Here is a 17,563-nt window from a genome sequence, read left to right as displayed (position 1 = left end):
TGAAGGATATTTAAAGCAATATTACACTAGCTCAGTTGAAGTTACTTTTCACACTTCTAAAAGTTTATGCAGCCCTTTTTTCACAGGATACTTCTGATGCATTCAGCAAGCATTGGAGTCTTACGCCAATATGGCACTTCTACGGTTGTGCAAAATACTTTCTCAGAAGCTCTTTTTAACATATTATATTATGCAACTACTAGTACCTGAGGAATGCTCAAGAATGCTACTTCATAGGTACACAGGAATTACTGGCCAGTATTTGGTAATTTGAAGGATGACAATGGAAAGTCTCTCATTCGAGATTTGCAGAATTACTTTGCTAGAGGGAAGTTCCTTCCCAAAAAACATCAGACACTTAGAATATAATGAGAAATGCAAGAGTTTATGTCCCTTACAATTTTCCCAGCTCATAAATAAGCAAACCATGGAATCATAGCTATGCAAAAGATCTACAAGGCAAATCCATGGTTTGTTTTTTTGCTTCTTAAAAGAAATTACCCTTTTCCTTGTGATCCAATCTATAATGCAACAAACCGCAGGCCCGAAATAATAAACAAGCTCTTGTATGCCACTCAGACAAAACCAGACCCAGCAATGTGTTTTAAGTGCAAACTGTTTGTGCCTTGAAAATTAGAGACACAAATGTTTGTCACTATGAGAGCTGAAACAAAGGACTTACAGGTACCTAATGTGTTCATTATTGACAGAAGGGGGAAACAGAGGTAGCCTCCTCATACGCAATATTAAACTCAAAGAGAATTCAATTAGTAATATACTGGAGACGGAACTATAAAAATCTTTATACATGGTTATGAATTTATGTCTGTATGATTTACATATCAGTATTGATATTACTGTAATTAGAATTACTACAATAATGCCTTAATTAGAGTTAGGCAATACCTTATTGTAGGCATCTCCCTCTAGCATGCACTGCTAGAAGTCCAGTCAGAAGAATGTTGTTCAAGTTTCTAGAACATCTTAAAACACTGCAAAACTTTAAGCCATCTTTTAAGAATCACGTTACTGGTTCCTCTATTTTGATTTTCTTAGGAATTCGCTATGTTAAAAGCAGCTATGCTGTAACATATTAAATTCCCATATAAATACTGTACACCTCTGATGCTTAGAATTTATCATACAAATACCTCATTTTGATACAGAATTTAACATTCAGGAGTCAAAACTGTAAAATCTCCTTACACTTTTCTTGCATAAATAATCATTAAGTGGCAGAAGAAAAAACCCACAGCTCTACAGGCCTCTAACATTTTCATGACTATACAAAAAATATCAGCTACAAAGCTGGTTATTCCTTTACTAGCTAATTAGTACTGTAATTGCTCAGTTTCTTAAAACATCATAATGTAATCAAGCTCTGAACATAGTTCATACTTAGCTCTTTAAAAATCTCAGCAAACATTCATCATGCAAGAAGAGTAAGCTTTTTTGGTGTTTTTCACCTCAGATTATGATCAATAAACATCACAACAGCTGAATGAATGTGTCTATCAATTTTCTGGTTTTAGCACAGTCCATTTGTTATAAACCAGGCTTATTTTTTAATATTTTTCTAGGTACAAAAGGTAGCATAAAAGAACTATGTATATTCTTTGTGGAAAGTAATTCACTAGAGTCAGATTAAAACACTAATTTACATTAGACTTGTTTTTAAAGTGACTATGATGGCAACTGAGATCCAGGATAAGCAGAAGAAAACACAGTTGTTATATTTATTCTGAAGTACACCTCATTCTACAAGCAGTGAGGCAGTAATTCCCAAACAAGACAAAAGTAAAGCATAGCTTCCAAGTACTTATATATTTTCTGCTGGAAAAATGCCTAAAAATTTACAAGCAATGCTAGCTATTCAGCATCATGACTGATATTCGATTAATGCCCTGAGCAAATTTAAAATATTGCTGTATTTATTAATCCTAACCCTCAGTCCTGTGACAGTACTGGATTCTAAAGCTTGCCTACTTCTTAGTGTAACTATGGTTAACAAAAATCAGTTAGCTGATTGCTGCCATGTAAGATTGAAACCTGCTCTCAGCTATCGGGCAAAATATACATTACTCACTCATAAAAAGCCCAAGTAAGCCAATGAGCTTTTAAGAGACCTTGAACCCAACCCTTGCTTCCATCACACCATTGCGAAGAATCTACGCTATAACTGAAGATGAAAAACATTCCATCACAGCATCTACATTCTTACTTGAAAATTTAACATCAGTCCTAACAGGGCTGAAACAGTAGGTTTTCTGCAATCAGAGCTGCAAAGTATCTTCATCTATATTTAACTACTATATTTTTTCTTCAGTCTACATTTTTTTTTCCCACTTACTGACATATTTTATTGTGGAGTGTTCCATTTTCCTGTTTGAGGTCTAACAAAAGTTTACAATTTCCACCTATATAAACAACACTGTTTAAAGAGGAATCTAGTTTGTTTCACAACTGGCACCATAATTTACCACTTGGAGTGGCATAACTCTAGAAATAATTTATAGCTTAAAATACTGAATGGTCAAGCAGCAGACACAACACTGCATTAAAAATAGCACAGGGCTGTAAACAAACTCTTGTGTGTGTTTGTAGGAAGAAAATAATTTTAAGCTTCCATATCTTTTCTGCTTAACAAAGTTTGCATGCTGGATTCCACAGAAGCCTCTATTATCTCAAGTTGATGAATGTGAAAAACTGAATCAGTTGAAGTATACTGATGAAGTTCTCAATTATACATACCACACATCAATTAATTAGAGGCTGTCAAGAGATGGAAAATTATCTTAAGAAACAATAGAAGTTTTTTAATAAAGTTGAAAGTGATCTCTGCTTCTTACTCCACAAGAGATATGGAGAAACAGGTTAAAGACTAAATGTTCACTGATGAGGAGAAAAATTCTGTATGTTCAATGCGTTGGGTTTTGTGTACACTTCAGGTGTACATATACAAGCATGAAAAATTTTCACTTCCTTGCATGTTGAAGACACAACATGCCACAAAACATTAGACACAAAACATCTCAAAGCCTTCTGGGCACACAATTTGCAGATGTTCTTCTTCTACAATTGGTAAGCTGAAATAATCGTTGGTATGCCATTTTGATTATAATAGGTTCAGAGAGACTATACGCAAGGTGCTCTCAAAAAAGGCACCTCTTGATTCACATTTCACATTCCACTCTGCCAGTACAATAATTGCTAAATGTAAAGCACACCATTTTCTAAACTGGAGTTTACCCTTATTTGCACAGCTATAAGGAGATGTCACGCAATACCAGTAGGAATAACCTAATACCACTATATGACCTCTGTGCAGAGGTCATATAGCTGGCACAAGCAGAGCATAAGAAAATGATCCGACAAGAAGGAAATATGAAAGTCCAGACAACATCTGAACTCTCACACCTAGGAGATAGTAACGTATTAATATCCACCATTTTGATTGTACATTTAGTGTTCAAACATATGCAAGAATGCAGGAAGAAGAATGAGTGCTTCTATTATTTTTTTTTCTCCACAGAATTATTTGTCTATTAAAATAAAGCTCCAGAACATAAAAAATGCAGAGTATACAACACACCAGGCAATGCTTAAAGTCTTTTATGATGCCAGGACATAACCTTCTCCAGGACTGGGTATACTTACTTGGAACGTGGGCGTTTCCTACTATTTCCAGGACTGTTACTAATGCGATAAGCTGTTGGAACACTTCTTTCATCCCTCCGCCTTTCTGGTGTGTGAGCCCTTCTCCTAGGTGACCTTGATCGTGACCTGAGCAGGGAAAAAAACATCCAAAAGTTTGCTTTTTGTTACTTATTTCACTACTTTTATTTCAGTGGAATTGTGCTGTCACCAAATGCAAATATAACACCTTTCAAATGCCTAATTTTATACCAACATAGGGTATTTAGTCTCCAAGACTTGTCAGATGCATAAAAATTTCTTACCCATACAAGACATTCAGGATGTAGTTATCCATTGCTTTTCACTCCCAACAGGGAGGCAAAAAAAGCAATTACTTTTTTGGTATTGTGCGCTAACGTCAACCTCTGTATTAGTAGACAGGAAAGTTTTACTTCAGTCCAGTCACCTTTTGTGGCAACAGATTTTACTAACATTGATATGCAGAAGTCCAATTTGGCTCAAAGCCTGGGACTGTCAGGCCTGACCTTGTCTTCTCAAATTAGTGATATGTTTTTAGAACTGCTGCATCATAGAGATAAATACAAGTTTTTGTTTTCAGTGCTTCTCCAACACTGACAAGTCCAGGAAATTCTGTCCCTGATGCTGTAGAATAATCCTAGCACAGCCAATATTGTCACCTGTGCAAGTGACCAACAACCCATGATCAGCGTTGTTTGGCACTAGCACTTTGACTCGAGGTATTTTTCCTAGAAAAGTGAGAGAAAGAGATCAAGCGGGAAAAAAAGAAAGCATGCCCAGTTAAGATCAGAGATCAACTTAAGAGCTTAACTCTTTTTTCTCTATGATTTGGAATAAGTGGATGTTCAAGTAAAACCTGGGTATCTCTTAATAACAAAATAAATGGAATGAGAAAAGTCCTGAGAGATGGAAGGGAGGGGGGAAGACTGAGAAAGGGGCAATTCAGGGACCCAGCTTAGAAAAAAGAAAGAAAAAACCAAACCCCAATTCTGCCCAAAATTCCTGATGGTAACAGCTAGTTTTGTTCTCACTAAGATATATAGTTCTAATAATTTTATTTCTATTTGTGTATTTATTTTAAAGCCTTTCTTATTTATTTACTATAGGTATGTCATCCCATGTATACCAAACATTCCTATTCTTGAAAATATCTAATTTGCAGTGACGAAAAAGGCAAGCCATTTGTGAAATCACTGATCTTCTGCAGACTCACACCATATATATAATATATACACACACACTCCATTTCTCTTACACCTACAGCAAAAGAGATCAACTGAAAATGAAAAAAAAGTAATCACAATGGCAGTTAAGTGTTGCAAGTTAACTGTCACTTAGAAATCTGATCTTTACCAGGCCATTCAGAAGGATTAAAAAAGGAAAAAAACCAACAGATTATAAAGTTTGGGGTCAGTCAGACACCTTGACATTTTACCAGGATTTCCCTCAAAAGAGCTCCAGCAGTCAAATCTTTTCGTTGTCGAAGTTGCCTGATAATTTTCCCGCTCTGTTGCTGCTGCCATTGATGAGCTGCTCAGACTCGGCTCCATGCTCAGTGTCCCTGTGGATGCTGTGAGTCTGTGATACGGAGGCACACACTTCACATTCAGAATAAAATGTGCTAGTTTTGGTATTAACTAGAATTCTGAAAGGGCTCAGTCCCTTAACCAAAAGCTGAACCTTAGTGAAACATGCCTATATGGACCAGCCTAAAAAAAGTCCAAACAATCAGAAAGAAAAAGGCATTAGCTTCATTTTTATGAACTGACGTTTGTGGTTCTACAACATTCTTCCAATCACCAAATGTTAAGAACTTTGGCCATTAGCTTCAAACAATTAAAAATAGCTTAACAGTTTTACTGCAATACATCAATTATTACTTTCATTAGACTGTTCTTTCAAAAGGCACTCTATTCCTTTAAAGTCAGTATCACTTGTGTTTAGTAGAGTCCCAAAAGTTCAAAGGGTTACAAAGCTTGGCATGTCTCATTACAAAACGAGCATTAAAGCTACATGAATAGACACTGCCTCAGCAACCAGAAAATCCGTTCAGAAGGAGGAAAAAACCCTCAAACAACCTTTTTTACGAAGAACAGCTACTTCCAAGTCTCTTAAATTCCTAACATTGAGGCAAAGTCTCACACAAACACACACAGAGGAGTACTCTATCCAAACTTATTGAAAGCTACCTGTCAATAAAAGTATGCCACTACTAATTACTGTTTATAACTCATTAACTGGATGAATTACGTGGATTAGTACTACTCTATTACTAGACAGTATAAAGAAGGATGAACAATATCAAAGAGAAGTTTAGACTCTCCATCTCTACTCTAGTTCAAAATGAACATCCAAATTTCACCTAACTAAATCATTCAGTACGTAATGAGTGCCTCTGCTTCCCTTCCTCTCCTCTCACACACACATGCAAATCACATGCGAACACACAAATACATCATTAGCTTCGGTCATGTACTACAAAGATCTACTGGTAGAAGACAGAGATTCAGATGAACGTCGTCATTATTTCCACTTACTGCCAACCAGCTGTGAAACCTAACTTCTCAGCCAGAACAGCACGCTGCGAACTCCAGTGACTGACAACCTACACCTCTTTGAAGAGCGCCGCTGTCAGGTACACTTCACATCAAAATTTTTAATGGTGCTTTGAAGTCAGTTAGAAAACCAGACACTGACGAAGCATTTACTACAGGTGACCAAAAGGTCCCAAAGCCTTTTTGTTTTCCAAGACAGATTTAACAAATGTGCCCCATCTTTGACATTAAGTACTTATTTGTAATAACTAATTACCTCTTTGGGACTAACAGCTCCCAAGCTGCAATACCTTACAGCATTTTTGGACATAGTTTAGAGTTAAACAAAACTCACTGAAACAGTAATGTCATGTTGATGTAGAATTACCAGGAGCTTTAAGGGACTAATTTTGGTACAGAAACTGTGTTCCAAAAAATAACATGCATTTACAGAGAATTGCTGTTCGCACACCACATGCCACAGTTAAGCCAATATATCTGGGTTCCTTATAGAGCTACAATTTTTTAAACTTGTTTATGTGAAACAGGCTTGGTTGTGCTACCCAGAAAAATGAATATCCAAAACATGCTATAAATCAACTTCATGTTATTTGAACAAAATTTTTCAACTTTAATACTGCTGAAGATGCATTAGAAAATATAAAAAATTGCAACAGTACAAAAATTGTATCTTACCACCAAAGACTATTTTAAAATGAAGCACAGCCTCTACACCTCTAACAATGCAAAAATAAATGATAAACAAGTGATATAAAATGGTATACAAAGAAGCATATTGCAAAGTTCATTAACTTGTCACAATAAGTTACATAGCAAAGGTGATTTTTAATCTTACTTTTTGAAACAACTTACATCATTAAATAATAACTATTCAAAGTGTTTTTAAATAGAAGCTCACCTAATGTCCATATGGAAACCTCACAAAATCTAAGGCTTTAAGACTGTTCCCCAAATACAGGGCCTGTGTTGAGTAGTCATTATCACAATTTAGAGATTACAATCATTACCATCTGAATGCAATCTGGTCTAATGAAAAATTATGAAGTAAGCATAGCTCCTCTTTTGGCTGTCACAGTTAATTTAAATATAATAAGTTTAAATAACTTCAAATCCAAAATACTTATTTTCACTGTGCAGATACTTCAAACTTAAAAAGCTACTCTCCAAGAAAGCTATCAAAGTTTGTTTATTAAGAAAAAGATCCTGTCTGTTATTCTAAATTATTTGATTAACAGGAACCGGAGCAGTAATTACTACACAAAGGGAAAATACCAGCTTTCTTCAGTCCACTCTTAAGGTAAAATAAAGCATCAATAATCACTTCATGTTGAGATTTGTAGGTTAGAATATACATTTTGAACAGAGTAAAATAAGGCAACAAAATCTCCAACATACAACATTAGACTGAGACATTCAAATAGAGCACAGCTGCTCAAAATAGGGATGTTCCAGTATGATTTAGCATTAATGTCTACACAGTAAAGACTATCTCTAAGCACCATCCACAAGATGAACACATTAACCTCTAGAAACAGTTTACACTTTATCCCAGGAGGGTATGACTCGTTACATAGCTACTCATTCAGCCATAAGCTGTAACTTCCCATGTTTTGAGCATCTAGGAAAAAAATATTGTCCTAGGTGAAGCACTGGGAAAACTGAAGAACAGAGATATGAAAGGGGCCATGTTTTGAATGAGACAAGACAATGCAGAAAAATAATTTTCTCTGAATCAACACTAAATATATAAATAAATAAAAGAAAGAAAAACAGCCATATGTTCTAGACAGCAACATTTGCCTTTTTTTGGCAATTACTAAGACAAAGCATTATTTCTGCCCAAACATTTGAGAGACCAAACACATCAGCATGTGACTGGCTTATGAATCAGCCTCCCACTCTTGATTACTCTACAGATTTTCTGCTTTCAGGAGCAAGAGCTTTAATTTTGGAAATACAATGAGCATGTTAAGGCATAGCAAACACCTTCAGTAAAGCAAACCCTCAATCATCACCATTTCTTGTACAATGTGAGACCACGTGGACCCTAATTAGAAAGGCTGGGCTAAAAAAGACTTCAGGAAATAAGACTATTCCATATTCTCCAAACTCTAATTCTGGATACAGCAATTTCCCACAGCGGAGCATTCACAAGCTGTATTAACTACTTTTACCACTGAGACACTATGAAAAGCTTCCTAGTCTCTCTGTTATCAATTTAAATCCATTACTTATTGTCCGAACCCCAAGGACTGAAGAAGAATGTTCTAGTTCCTCTTTTTTTTGCCAAGACGACTCATTTCATCCTCCTTCAGTCCTCCCAAACAGTCATTCCAACACTCTCCCCTTTTTTTTTTTTTTTTAAACTTCTGAAAATTTTTGGTGATTCCCTCTAAACTTCCTCTAGCTGGTCTAACTCCTTCTAAAGGATGCACAAAACTGGACACAGTACTCTAGCTGAAGCCAAACGGAACATCATCTTCCAGATAAGGAGACACTTGATGCATCCTGCATAAGACTTGCTTGTGTTTACTGACTACATTAAAGTAAACCAATACAGTCAGTATATTAAGTATCAGATGCCGGAGAAAGGTATTCACTACAGTTGAATTACAAGAGGTCCTTGGGCAAAAGTTTAGATTTAGTCATGTTCTTGTGAAATGCTATATATAGAAATTGGAATGTATCTTGCTAACAGGTCTTCCACCTGATATAACTGCCACTAAAGACATTTCATATAGCCTGCAAAAAGCTCAAAAGGAACGTCCACACACTCAGCACTGATGATTCTGCCTTCAGTTCCCAGGCACAATGGGTTCCTGAATAGGAAAGAGACCCTCCAGCGACCTTTGTTTAAACTGATACTCAGAGAACAGAAAGACAGGCTGAATGGAAAGTCCTTTCCTGTTCAGCTCTAACTTCTGTCAAGTTTTATAATGTGCAAAATGTTTTCAGTGCAAGATGTGGTGCAGTTGTTCTGAAACAATTTTAAAAATCAGCTAGCCAGTATCAAGCTTATTGGACTTCTCAGGCTGTAGAATACAACAGCAGATCTAGGAAACATCCAACCAGATTTAATGAGGTGTTGTGTTGATTCATGATGGTAAGGCTTTTATGTCTGTTACTTGATTTGTGCCAGGAGGCACACTCAAGATGGCACACAAAGATTAGCTCCTGTAGATTAACTATTCTTGGTGATTTTTGTGTAATTTCTCTACCAGCTGAACTATGGCCACCAAAAAAAACCCCCAACAACCAAAACATAATGAGACCATCCACTATGTATGTGGTATACTTCAGTAGGCTGTTGTTTGTCTTTTCACCAGCAGAACCAATTGTAGAACAGGTAGTGAAAGTGTTCAAGACTCTATAAAGGACCAGGTATCAAATCTCTCTGAAGTCACTGAAGACGTATCTCAGTGTATATCAAACTGAACTTGCAAGTTCCCATTAATCTGGTTACTGCCTGATGCAAACTCATACAACATGCAGAATTATCTTTATTCTATTAAGTAGCATACCCAAGTACTGGTAAGGATCTTCTCAGATGATTCTTTGTCTTTTTCAAGGTACCACATACAACGATTTAAATATTTTTTAGCATTACTATGAAGTTTCTCCTTGGTTTTGCCATCTATCAGTAAAATCATAGATAAATACATGCAACATAGCTTGGATGAATTGACATGGGAGCTTCAAGTGAAGATATGGCTTGACAGGGAGTTGAAAAGATGAGTGATTCAGCCGAGGAGACTTTTCCCCAAGATACCCTTAACTCTGAGAAGACTTGCATTCACTTCTTAAACAAGAAAAGCTTCATTCAGCACCATTTCCTTTACACGCTGGTAAGCACAGAAAAAGGAATGGCACACTATTTTGGAATGTGTCTTATAACATAGAGCAACATGACTACCTATTGTCAAAGGCAGTCAAATAAGCAGCATGTCAGACTAATCATTTCAGCCCGTTATGTTCATTTAATTCCTTGCATCTCTGAACAGCAGAGATGTCTTCAGCAAAGTATACTTAACCTTAAAAATCTAGTATAAAATAAAAAGTTGTAATGTGTTAACAGTTACTCATATTAGTGCAGTTAGACTGTTAAACAAATAAATGCACAAAGAAATTATAAGATAAGAAGTTCTGTCACACCACTGTAAAGGGTTAGAAGCTGTTTTTCAGGAAGAAGCATCTGTCATAGGCATGGCCACAAAGATAAAGGAATGTATGATTTTGCATGCATCACATACATATAGCTGTAGTAGTATTTATATGCACAATTTGTTTGAACTACAAGTTACTTAAACACTGTTCTGTAGCATAGTCTAGAGAATGCAACCTGAAGAACAAGTCCTTCCTACTGACCACAGTAACTGCTATGTGGCAGGGCATTCAGATATGACAAATTTTACAGACCGTAAACTTCAAAGGTGCCTAGACCCAAATGTCTTCGATGTAATTAACAGAATTAATATAACACAATATATTATTGTAATATAATATATTATATTGTGTTATATTAATTCTGTCATCTTGTAGCTGGATAATACAGTGAATTTAATCTCATTAATGATTAAATACAGAGTTAACTGCACTGGGCTAAATTCTTCTATAGTCTCCCTTCCTCATCAACTCAGTTTCCACCCTTCTTTGATTCCTGTCATATCCCTCCTGCCATTCATCCATCCTATTTTTTCCACATGCTACGCAACTGTTTGCTTTCCTTCTGAGCTTTGCTGTTCAACCACCTGGTTCTCTCCACCATTTCTTATCTTAATATTGTCTGGTTACTTCACGCCAGCAACACCCACGGACTTACTAGCAAGTTCTCTTCCTGCTATAATCACATTCCTACGTATTATTGCGAGGTTTTTAACAGACCAGAAGGAAAAAGCATTTACTGGTACAAATTTTGCACTATGTAATTAGAAATTAATGATTCGTTACTTCATTAAAACTATTTTCAAAGACCTTCCACATTCAATGATATTTACTGTTTTCAAGGTGACTACACCCTTTGTAATAGGTACAAAGACGCTTATATAATGGAAGAAGTGCAAAAACGGTTTAAGTGTTAGCCCATACAGAAGTCTAAAGAATATGTTTGGTTTCCAAACCCACCTTGAATGCCTGACAGTTCTATAGGCAGTGGGAAGTGAGTGCTTTGCTTTTGAATGTGATCTAGATCTGGACTTAGATGATGAATGATACTTGAACGGTGATCGAGATCTTGTCCGAGATCTTTTCTTGTGTTTTTTTCTTTTCTTTTCTTTTTCTTCATCCCTAGGAGGATCTTTGCTTTTGCTTGAAGGCCTTTCTGCTTGTTTAACTTCTAGGGTGGGTAAAGTTCTGACTGCAGTCACAGGACATGGTATACTATTGACACTCTGAAATCAAAGGTAAACAAAGAACAGTCTTCAGTTTTCAAAGTTGCATAAAAATTTTTAACTCAAGAAAGTCCTCTAAGTGTGGACAACACATAAGCATTTGTAGCTCCTTATACTAAACAGAGGGCTACATCTACTCCTGTGCATGTCACATACATGCACATTCTGGCAAAGAAACTTAAGATACCCTGCTCAGTAAGTCAATATACAATATAGGGGGTTTTTTTTGCAGTTAATGCTGGATAACAAGTACAACAGCAAGGAAAAAATAACTAACAACCACCTTACATTTTTTGACTCATGAAAGTGTATGAGAGATTCATCCATCTTAAGAAAGTAGTTGCTAAATCAATAACAATCTAACCTCCCACAAATGCTTTAAAACCTCACAGTGCTGTATCGGTGTGCCTAAGTAAGGTTGACATCTTCAAAAACATGCATCTAGTAGTATTTAATGGAGGCCTATACGGTTCCCTAAAGATACATTTGCAAGTTGGGATATGCATGCTAAGACTGTCAGCTTAACTAGGACATAGTTCTGAAGTTTTCATCTTTAGTTTTCAGAAGAAATGTGTTCTAAAAAAAATGGGTACTATCACATATCTTTTCATCCATTTATCCCTTTTATTTAAAAAAGGATAAACCTGAAAATACAATCAGGATCTACTGACATTCAAAGTTAAGTTTCAGATTACAACCTCAAGGGAAACAGCAAAATGAATTAGTGCCAATACAAATTATTTCTGTACTTTGTGAAATAAATGTTTTGCATGCAAAGGGCTGGGAAGATCACAAAAATTATTATCTCAAAGATAGAATAGGTCCATGCACAATTCATGCTCAGTGAGTAATTCTGACTGCAGTCAGTTAAGCAAAACATACCATACTCCAAGAAATTTTCAAATTATCAGCTTGTACCTGAGAGAATTCTGCTCAACACCTTGTTTAGAACAATTCAAGCCAAGCACTGTAGATATGCTCCTCATTTCAAAGCCTGTCATTCCCCCAGCTGCCATTTCAAGGCAACTGGAGAAATCAGTTTCCCTCTGTCATAATTTCTGCTCCACCTGGTCTGACACTTTCACCACTTGATACAAGGATGCTTACCATGATCAGAATAAAAAGTAATACAATAAACCTGAAACAAGCAAATTCGAAACAGGTGATTTTTTCCTTTCTTTTTACCCTTCTCCTACTGTGAATATGTCAAGGCAATAATTGACCACATGTGAATAATCGTAAATCCAGATTTGCTTCAAGTTAGAGAGCCATGACAGTTTCCTGAGTTTTAACCGATAACTGCTATCACAATATTTACAAAAATAGCAATAAAGCAATACTAAAATAGTTTGCTTCAAGGATTATAAACATTTTATAGCATGATCATTTGAGTGACTGGTTTACCAGAGGCCCATTTCCAATTTCACTAACTTCACAATCCACATGTAACTGCAGACACCTCATCTCCAAACTTCAGAGTTTCCTAAGAGGCCACCGCAGCCGACTTTTGTTCCTTGACAATGTTATTCATCTCTTATACGGTATCTTAGTGTTCGCTTTGAACACTACTGAATATGTAATAGACCAGTTTGCCTTGAAGTAGACACCTCTAATAGCTTGAAACGAAATCGCTGTAGGCAAAGTAGAGTTAAGAGGAAAACAAGAGAGGGAAGGAAAAAAAAGAACGGTTTTCAGCTCCCAGGTTCATTTGGCTGCATAAAACACAAGCTATCACACCACTGCCAAAAAAGAAGTAAACGAATGACACATTTACTTTTAGCTCACACGTAGAGATTCTCTTGGTAATCAGAACGAAGAAACCCACAATGCTAAGCACCCCTATGTATCCACCAAAAGCATCGGATGCTGAAACCGTGGGCTCTCCTTCCATTTCAGGATGCTTACACTAAAGAGTGACAGTGCTGTCCAGATATCTCTGAGAAAAGTGCAGCTGCAGGCTGGCTGGCTGTAGATTCAGATACCACTGCTTCAGGTTACTAATGACTCATGTTTGGAATGCCACACAGAAGTAACTTGAGCTACTTGAGGTGAATATGTAGGTTCTCAAGTGCAAGACGAGCTAACACACAGGCAGAAGTCACCTACTCATGCAAACCTACGCAACATGCTGCTGCGACCAGCTCAGGTGATAGTTGTCAGGTCGCAACGGCATGATCAACTGTGAACAAACGTGCTGATCCCTCTGTGGCAACCCTGGTTGCCTTCAAGAAAAAAAAAAAGTCACCAGCAAAATGACCTGATTCACCATCAGAGCAGAACATAGTGAGAGAACTTAATCTCAGCAAGTTGCCAGGCCACAAAGAAAATTTCTCGGTGTGTAAATAATGCTACTGAATAAAGATATTTGGAAAAAAATTAACTGTCATAGTGTCTGGCAAATAGAAGCAGCTGTCAGTGGTTTGTGTATTTACGAGTGAAAGCTGATCCAGGCAAATTAAGATAATGGGAACCAAAATTGGAGGCATGAATGCGGGGGGGCGGAATTCAAAGCAAGCACAGATACTTGGAGATTATATTAAACTTTTCCAAAAGGCAGAAATACTCTGTTTTACCGACCAAGCATCACAAATCTGTAGGCTAGCAGAACACAGTTTTGGAAAGCATGACAACAAACTGGTTACCTGATGAATTTCATTATGCATCTCAAGGGATGAGAGATCTAAATTTTTTGAGAGCTCTTCTTAGAAGTTGCACTGCAAACGTTCAAATAGCATTCACTGAACCTCACTTCTTTGTCCACTTCAGGTAACTGCACACTTTTCTGGCCCTTATTAAACACTACAGCGTCAGACAATTTCACTGGCAGAGTTGTTCTTCAGCATTTTATTTGCATGACTGAAGCAAATCAACTAAAATAAAGCTTCCTACAGTAAACACTTGGTATAAAAAACGTTTCAGAGGTATCTTTTTGGAGAACAAAGATGATTCAACAACTCTTGTTTAGCAGGAATGGGCTAGGAAAGAGCTCTGTATTAGGAAGAATTTATAGCTATATGAAAACAGAATAAGCACTTCAGTTCATTACAAGACATTTGCATATTTGCAGTATTCATAAGACCAGACACACTAGTTATTCTGGGGTTATACTACTTAATCAATACACAAAGCCAGCATTAGAAGTGAACCAAAAGGTGCTTAATGCAACAGAACAACATGCTAGCATTGATCCTGGTACAAACAAAATCAACTGGTAAAGAACATCATCAATAAAGTTACTAACACTTTTACAATTGGCTAGTATTTCTTCAGTTCTGAATAGCTGAATTTTGCACTAATTTGAATCCTATGTTAGATCAAAATTCTAAAGAGTGAACAATGTCAGAACTATGAAGAGTTAATCAACAATTCTTTTACTTCATTAAAATCTGAAAATACTCTGGATTCTTTTCTACCACTGCACTTTTTTTACCACAGGTTCCCCAAACCTTATGGTGAAGCAGTCCCTGACTGAGACTTAATAACCAACTGTCTACCAGCAATGGAAGTATATGATTGCTCTGTGCATCAAAGTCAGCAGTTACTGCTTTTAGAAGAGTTTGTCGGTCCTAGCCTCAATAAACTGGCCCAAAATGATGAAATAGAAGTGATAAAAACATTTCCTGTAGAACAAATTAAATACTCAATACTCAAAGACTCAACAGTTTCATCAGGGTTTAGCTGTTGCATTGAAACATAGCTATTAACAGTACACTGACCATGATAAGTTCTTTAAAAACAGACAGAATTCTGCATTCTCAATTTTGAAGGGCCAGCTGTAAAGAGATAAGTAGCTGTGAATCTGTTTGCTGTATGGATCAGTATGCCTCTGTATCTTGAGTACTTTGAAGACTAAAAGTCAAGACATAGAACATTCTTAGCTCCCTCACCTATCTTAAGATCACAGTTCCCGATATTTACATTTTCCCCCTATTAAATACTAATTAAAGTATTTACAGTATGAGAAATTACAACTCTCACGTAGTTTTTGATAGTAGGGTTCTTGCAATGAATAAAGTTCCAAATGGACAGCAAGCTATCCATCCCCCAAATGCCACATTATTATGTGACATTTTGCTTTATGTTTTATCTGTCTTTGAAAAAGCAAGATAAGGGAAATTTACAAACACCCCCCCTTCCATGCCAAACAGAAGATAGATACTTATATTCTGGGGGGGGATGGGGGAAAATTAAGTAAAGTAAGAAAGTAATCACCCTGAAATATTCTAAAATATATTTTCTTTAAATACGTATTGGATGGTTTTCATTAAAATTATGTTCTACATTATTATTCCAAGAAGCACACAGTAATATCGTTAAGTTCATTGCTAAAGAAAGTAGGATCACCTATAGCAGTAAGCATGAAAGACGTACACCATGTACAGTTGTTGGTAATCCTGTTATGCTTGGCAAAACGTGAATAGCATCTTATTTTTAAACATGGCACACTTCTATTTCACTCTTTTCACAGAAAACAAAAATAATTGTTACATACAGGACACAAGTGAGGACAAGCCATCTAAAGAAACAAATGATAAAACAAGGCTTCAAAATGGGGAAGATGAAAGAGCCAAAAGAAGTAAAGTTTTGCTTTGTGCTATAGAATCTTTATATTCAGAGGCGGAACAGCAGATGACATTTGGCACAAGCCATTAAAATAGAGTTACTTTCAAATCATGTGCCTGTCTGTTTTTGCAACATTATGACTGGGGATTTCTCTCCTTGTTTAAATCAGATACTAAGGTTTATACAGGTAACAGTTTGGGTGCAGCTAACTGTCTTGCATGCATATCAAAGTACTATCACCCTTAAAGCATTTCTGACAGAGGATAAAATACGAGAGATTAGCAGAATAATCCATATTAGGAACCCATCAGACACACCATTAGTTAAATCATGCCCTGTAGACAAAAATCAGACTATTACACTTGCAGATCACCTGTCACTACATCAAGTAACTTACTGAAGAAGGTAAATACACTGTGCCCTGTCTAGCCAGCCACCAGCGCTGGCCCCTTCTATTGCTGTCAGGTATGACCAGCACCCAGTAGATTCTGGGAGGCACTTTATCAATTAAATTACTTTAACGGTCACTTATGACCAATTTCTTTGACAAAGAATGCAGGTCTGCAGGCCTTCATTAGTCAGGGGCAGCAGGGAGGGGATTTTACCTACACAAATTATGTTTACCAAAACTTTTTGCTGGAAGCAATGATTTAGCAGCTTAGATCTTCCCTCTGCAAGACTCCTATAACCTGCTGCCGTTATCAACCACTTAAAAAAACATGAAGCAAGTGTTCACCAGCAAGACACTGAATCATGCCAATTTTCTTCTGTGAGGCTTGGCTGCACATGGATCACAGCTCCCTAACAGGTTCTTTTCCTTTCTCTTTTCCAACCTTTTGCTCCCAGATGCACCCAAGAACAATGCTGCTCTGATGGACAGGGTTAGGGACAATCAAGAGTTTTGCACTGGCACATTTGCAGACAAACAACATTTTAACCCCTGAAAAAAGTGGCAAAAATTTTATACTATACCAAGGGTACGGTAGCAAAGAGTGACACATACTCAGAATTCAATTTGTGCCAATAGCCAGCATATTTGCTTTATTAAGCTGGGGGGGGGGGAAGAAAGAAAGGAAAGTAAAACCAACCACCAACCAAACCAAATGAAAACAAACACACTATGTGGCCTCTCCCAATGTCTAATCTACTTAATTCAGGTTTTGGTAAATATATATATATGGAAATGTGCACAGCTAGCCTTTATTCTACCAATATAAAAACATATATAAATGTCCTCTTAAATTTTAAAATTCAAATTAATTTTAGTAATTTTGGAATAACATTTGCATTTCAGATTATGAAACTCCTTTCTTTAGGTAAAAATAAAAAAGCATTTCAATGCAGCACTCCAGATAACCTGGCGTACTCCACCTCTGCATATCT

At 36.6% G+C, this 17,563-nt stretch overlaps 1 protein-coding gene across 1 annotated transcript in view; it reads right to left on the bottom strand.

Moving 5' to 3' along the window:
* Positions 1 to 17,563, bottom strand: part of SFSWAP (splicing factor SWAP) — a gene marked incomplete at its 5' end in the record, with an annotated part of 50,468 nt that overhangs the window by 3,579 nt on the left and 29,326 nt on the right. Inside the window, 3 exons of the mRNA XM_082007559.1 lie at positions 3,658 to 3,783; positions 5,098 to 5,253; positions 11,352 to 11,606. Of these exons, the coding sequence (XP_081863685.1) occupies positions 3,658 to 3,783; positions 5,098 to 5,253; positions 11,352 to 11,606 (537 nt within the window). The remainder of the gene's footprint in view (positions 1 to 3,657; positions 3,784 to 5,097; positions 5,254 to 11,351; positions 11,607 to 17,563) is intronic.

Source organism: Phaethon aethereus (genome assembly GCF_964289735.1).
Source record: "Phaethon aethereus genome assembly, chromosome: 17".
NCBI classification, from domain to species: Eukaryota; Metazoa; Chordata; class Aves; order Phaethontiformes; family Phaethontidae; genus Phaethon; species Phaethon aethereus.
The sequence above is the reverse complement of the archived record's forward strand: the minus strand, read 5'-3'. Positions and strand labels throughout refer to the sequence as shown.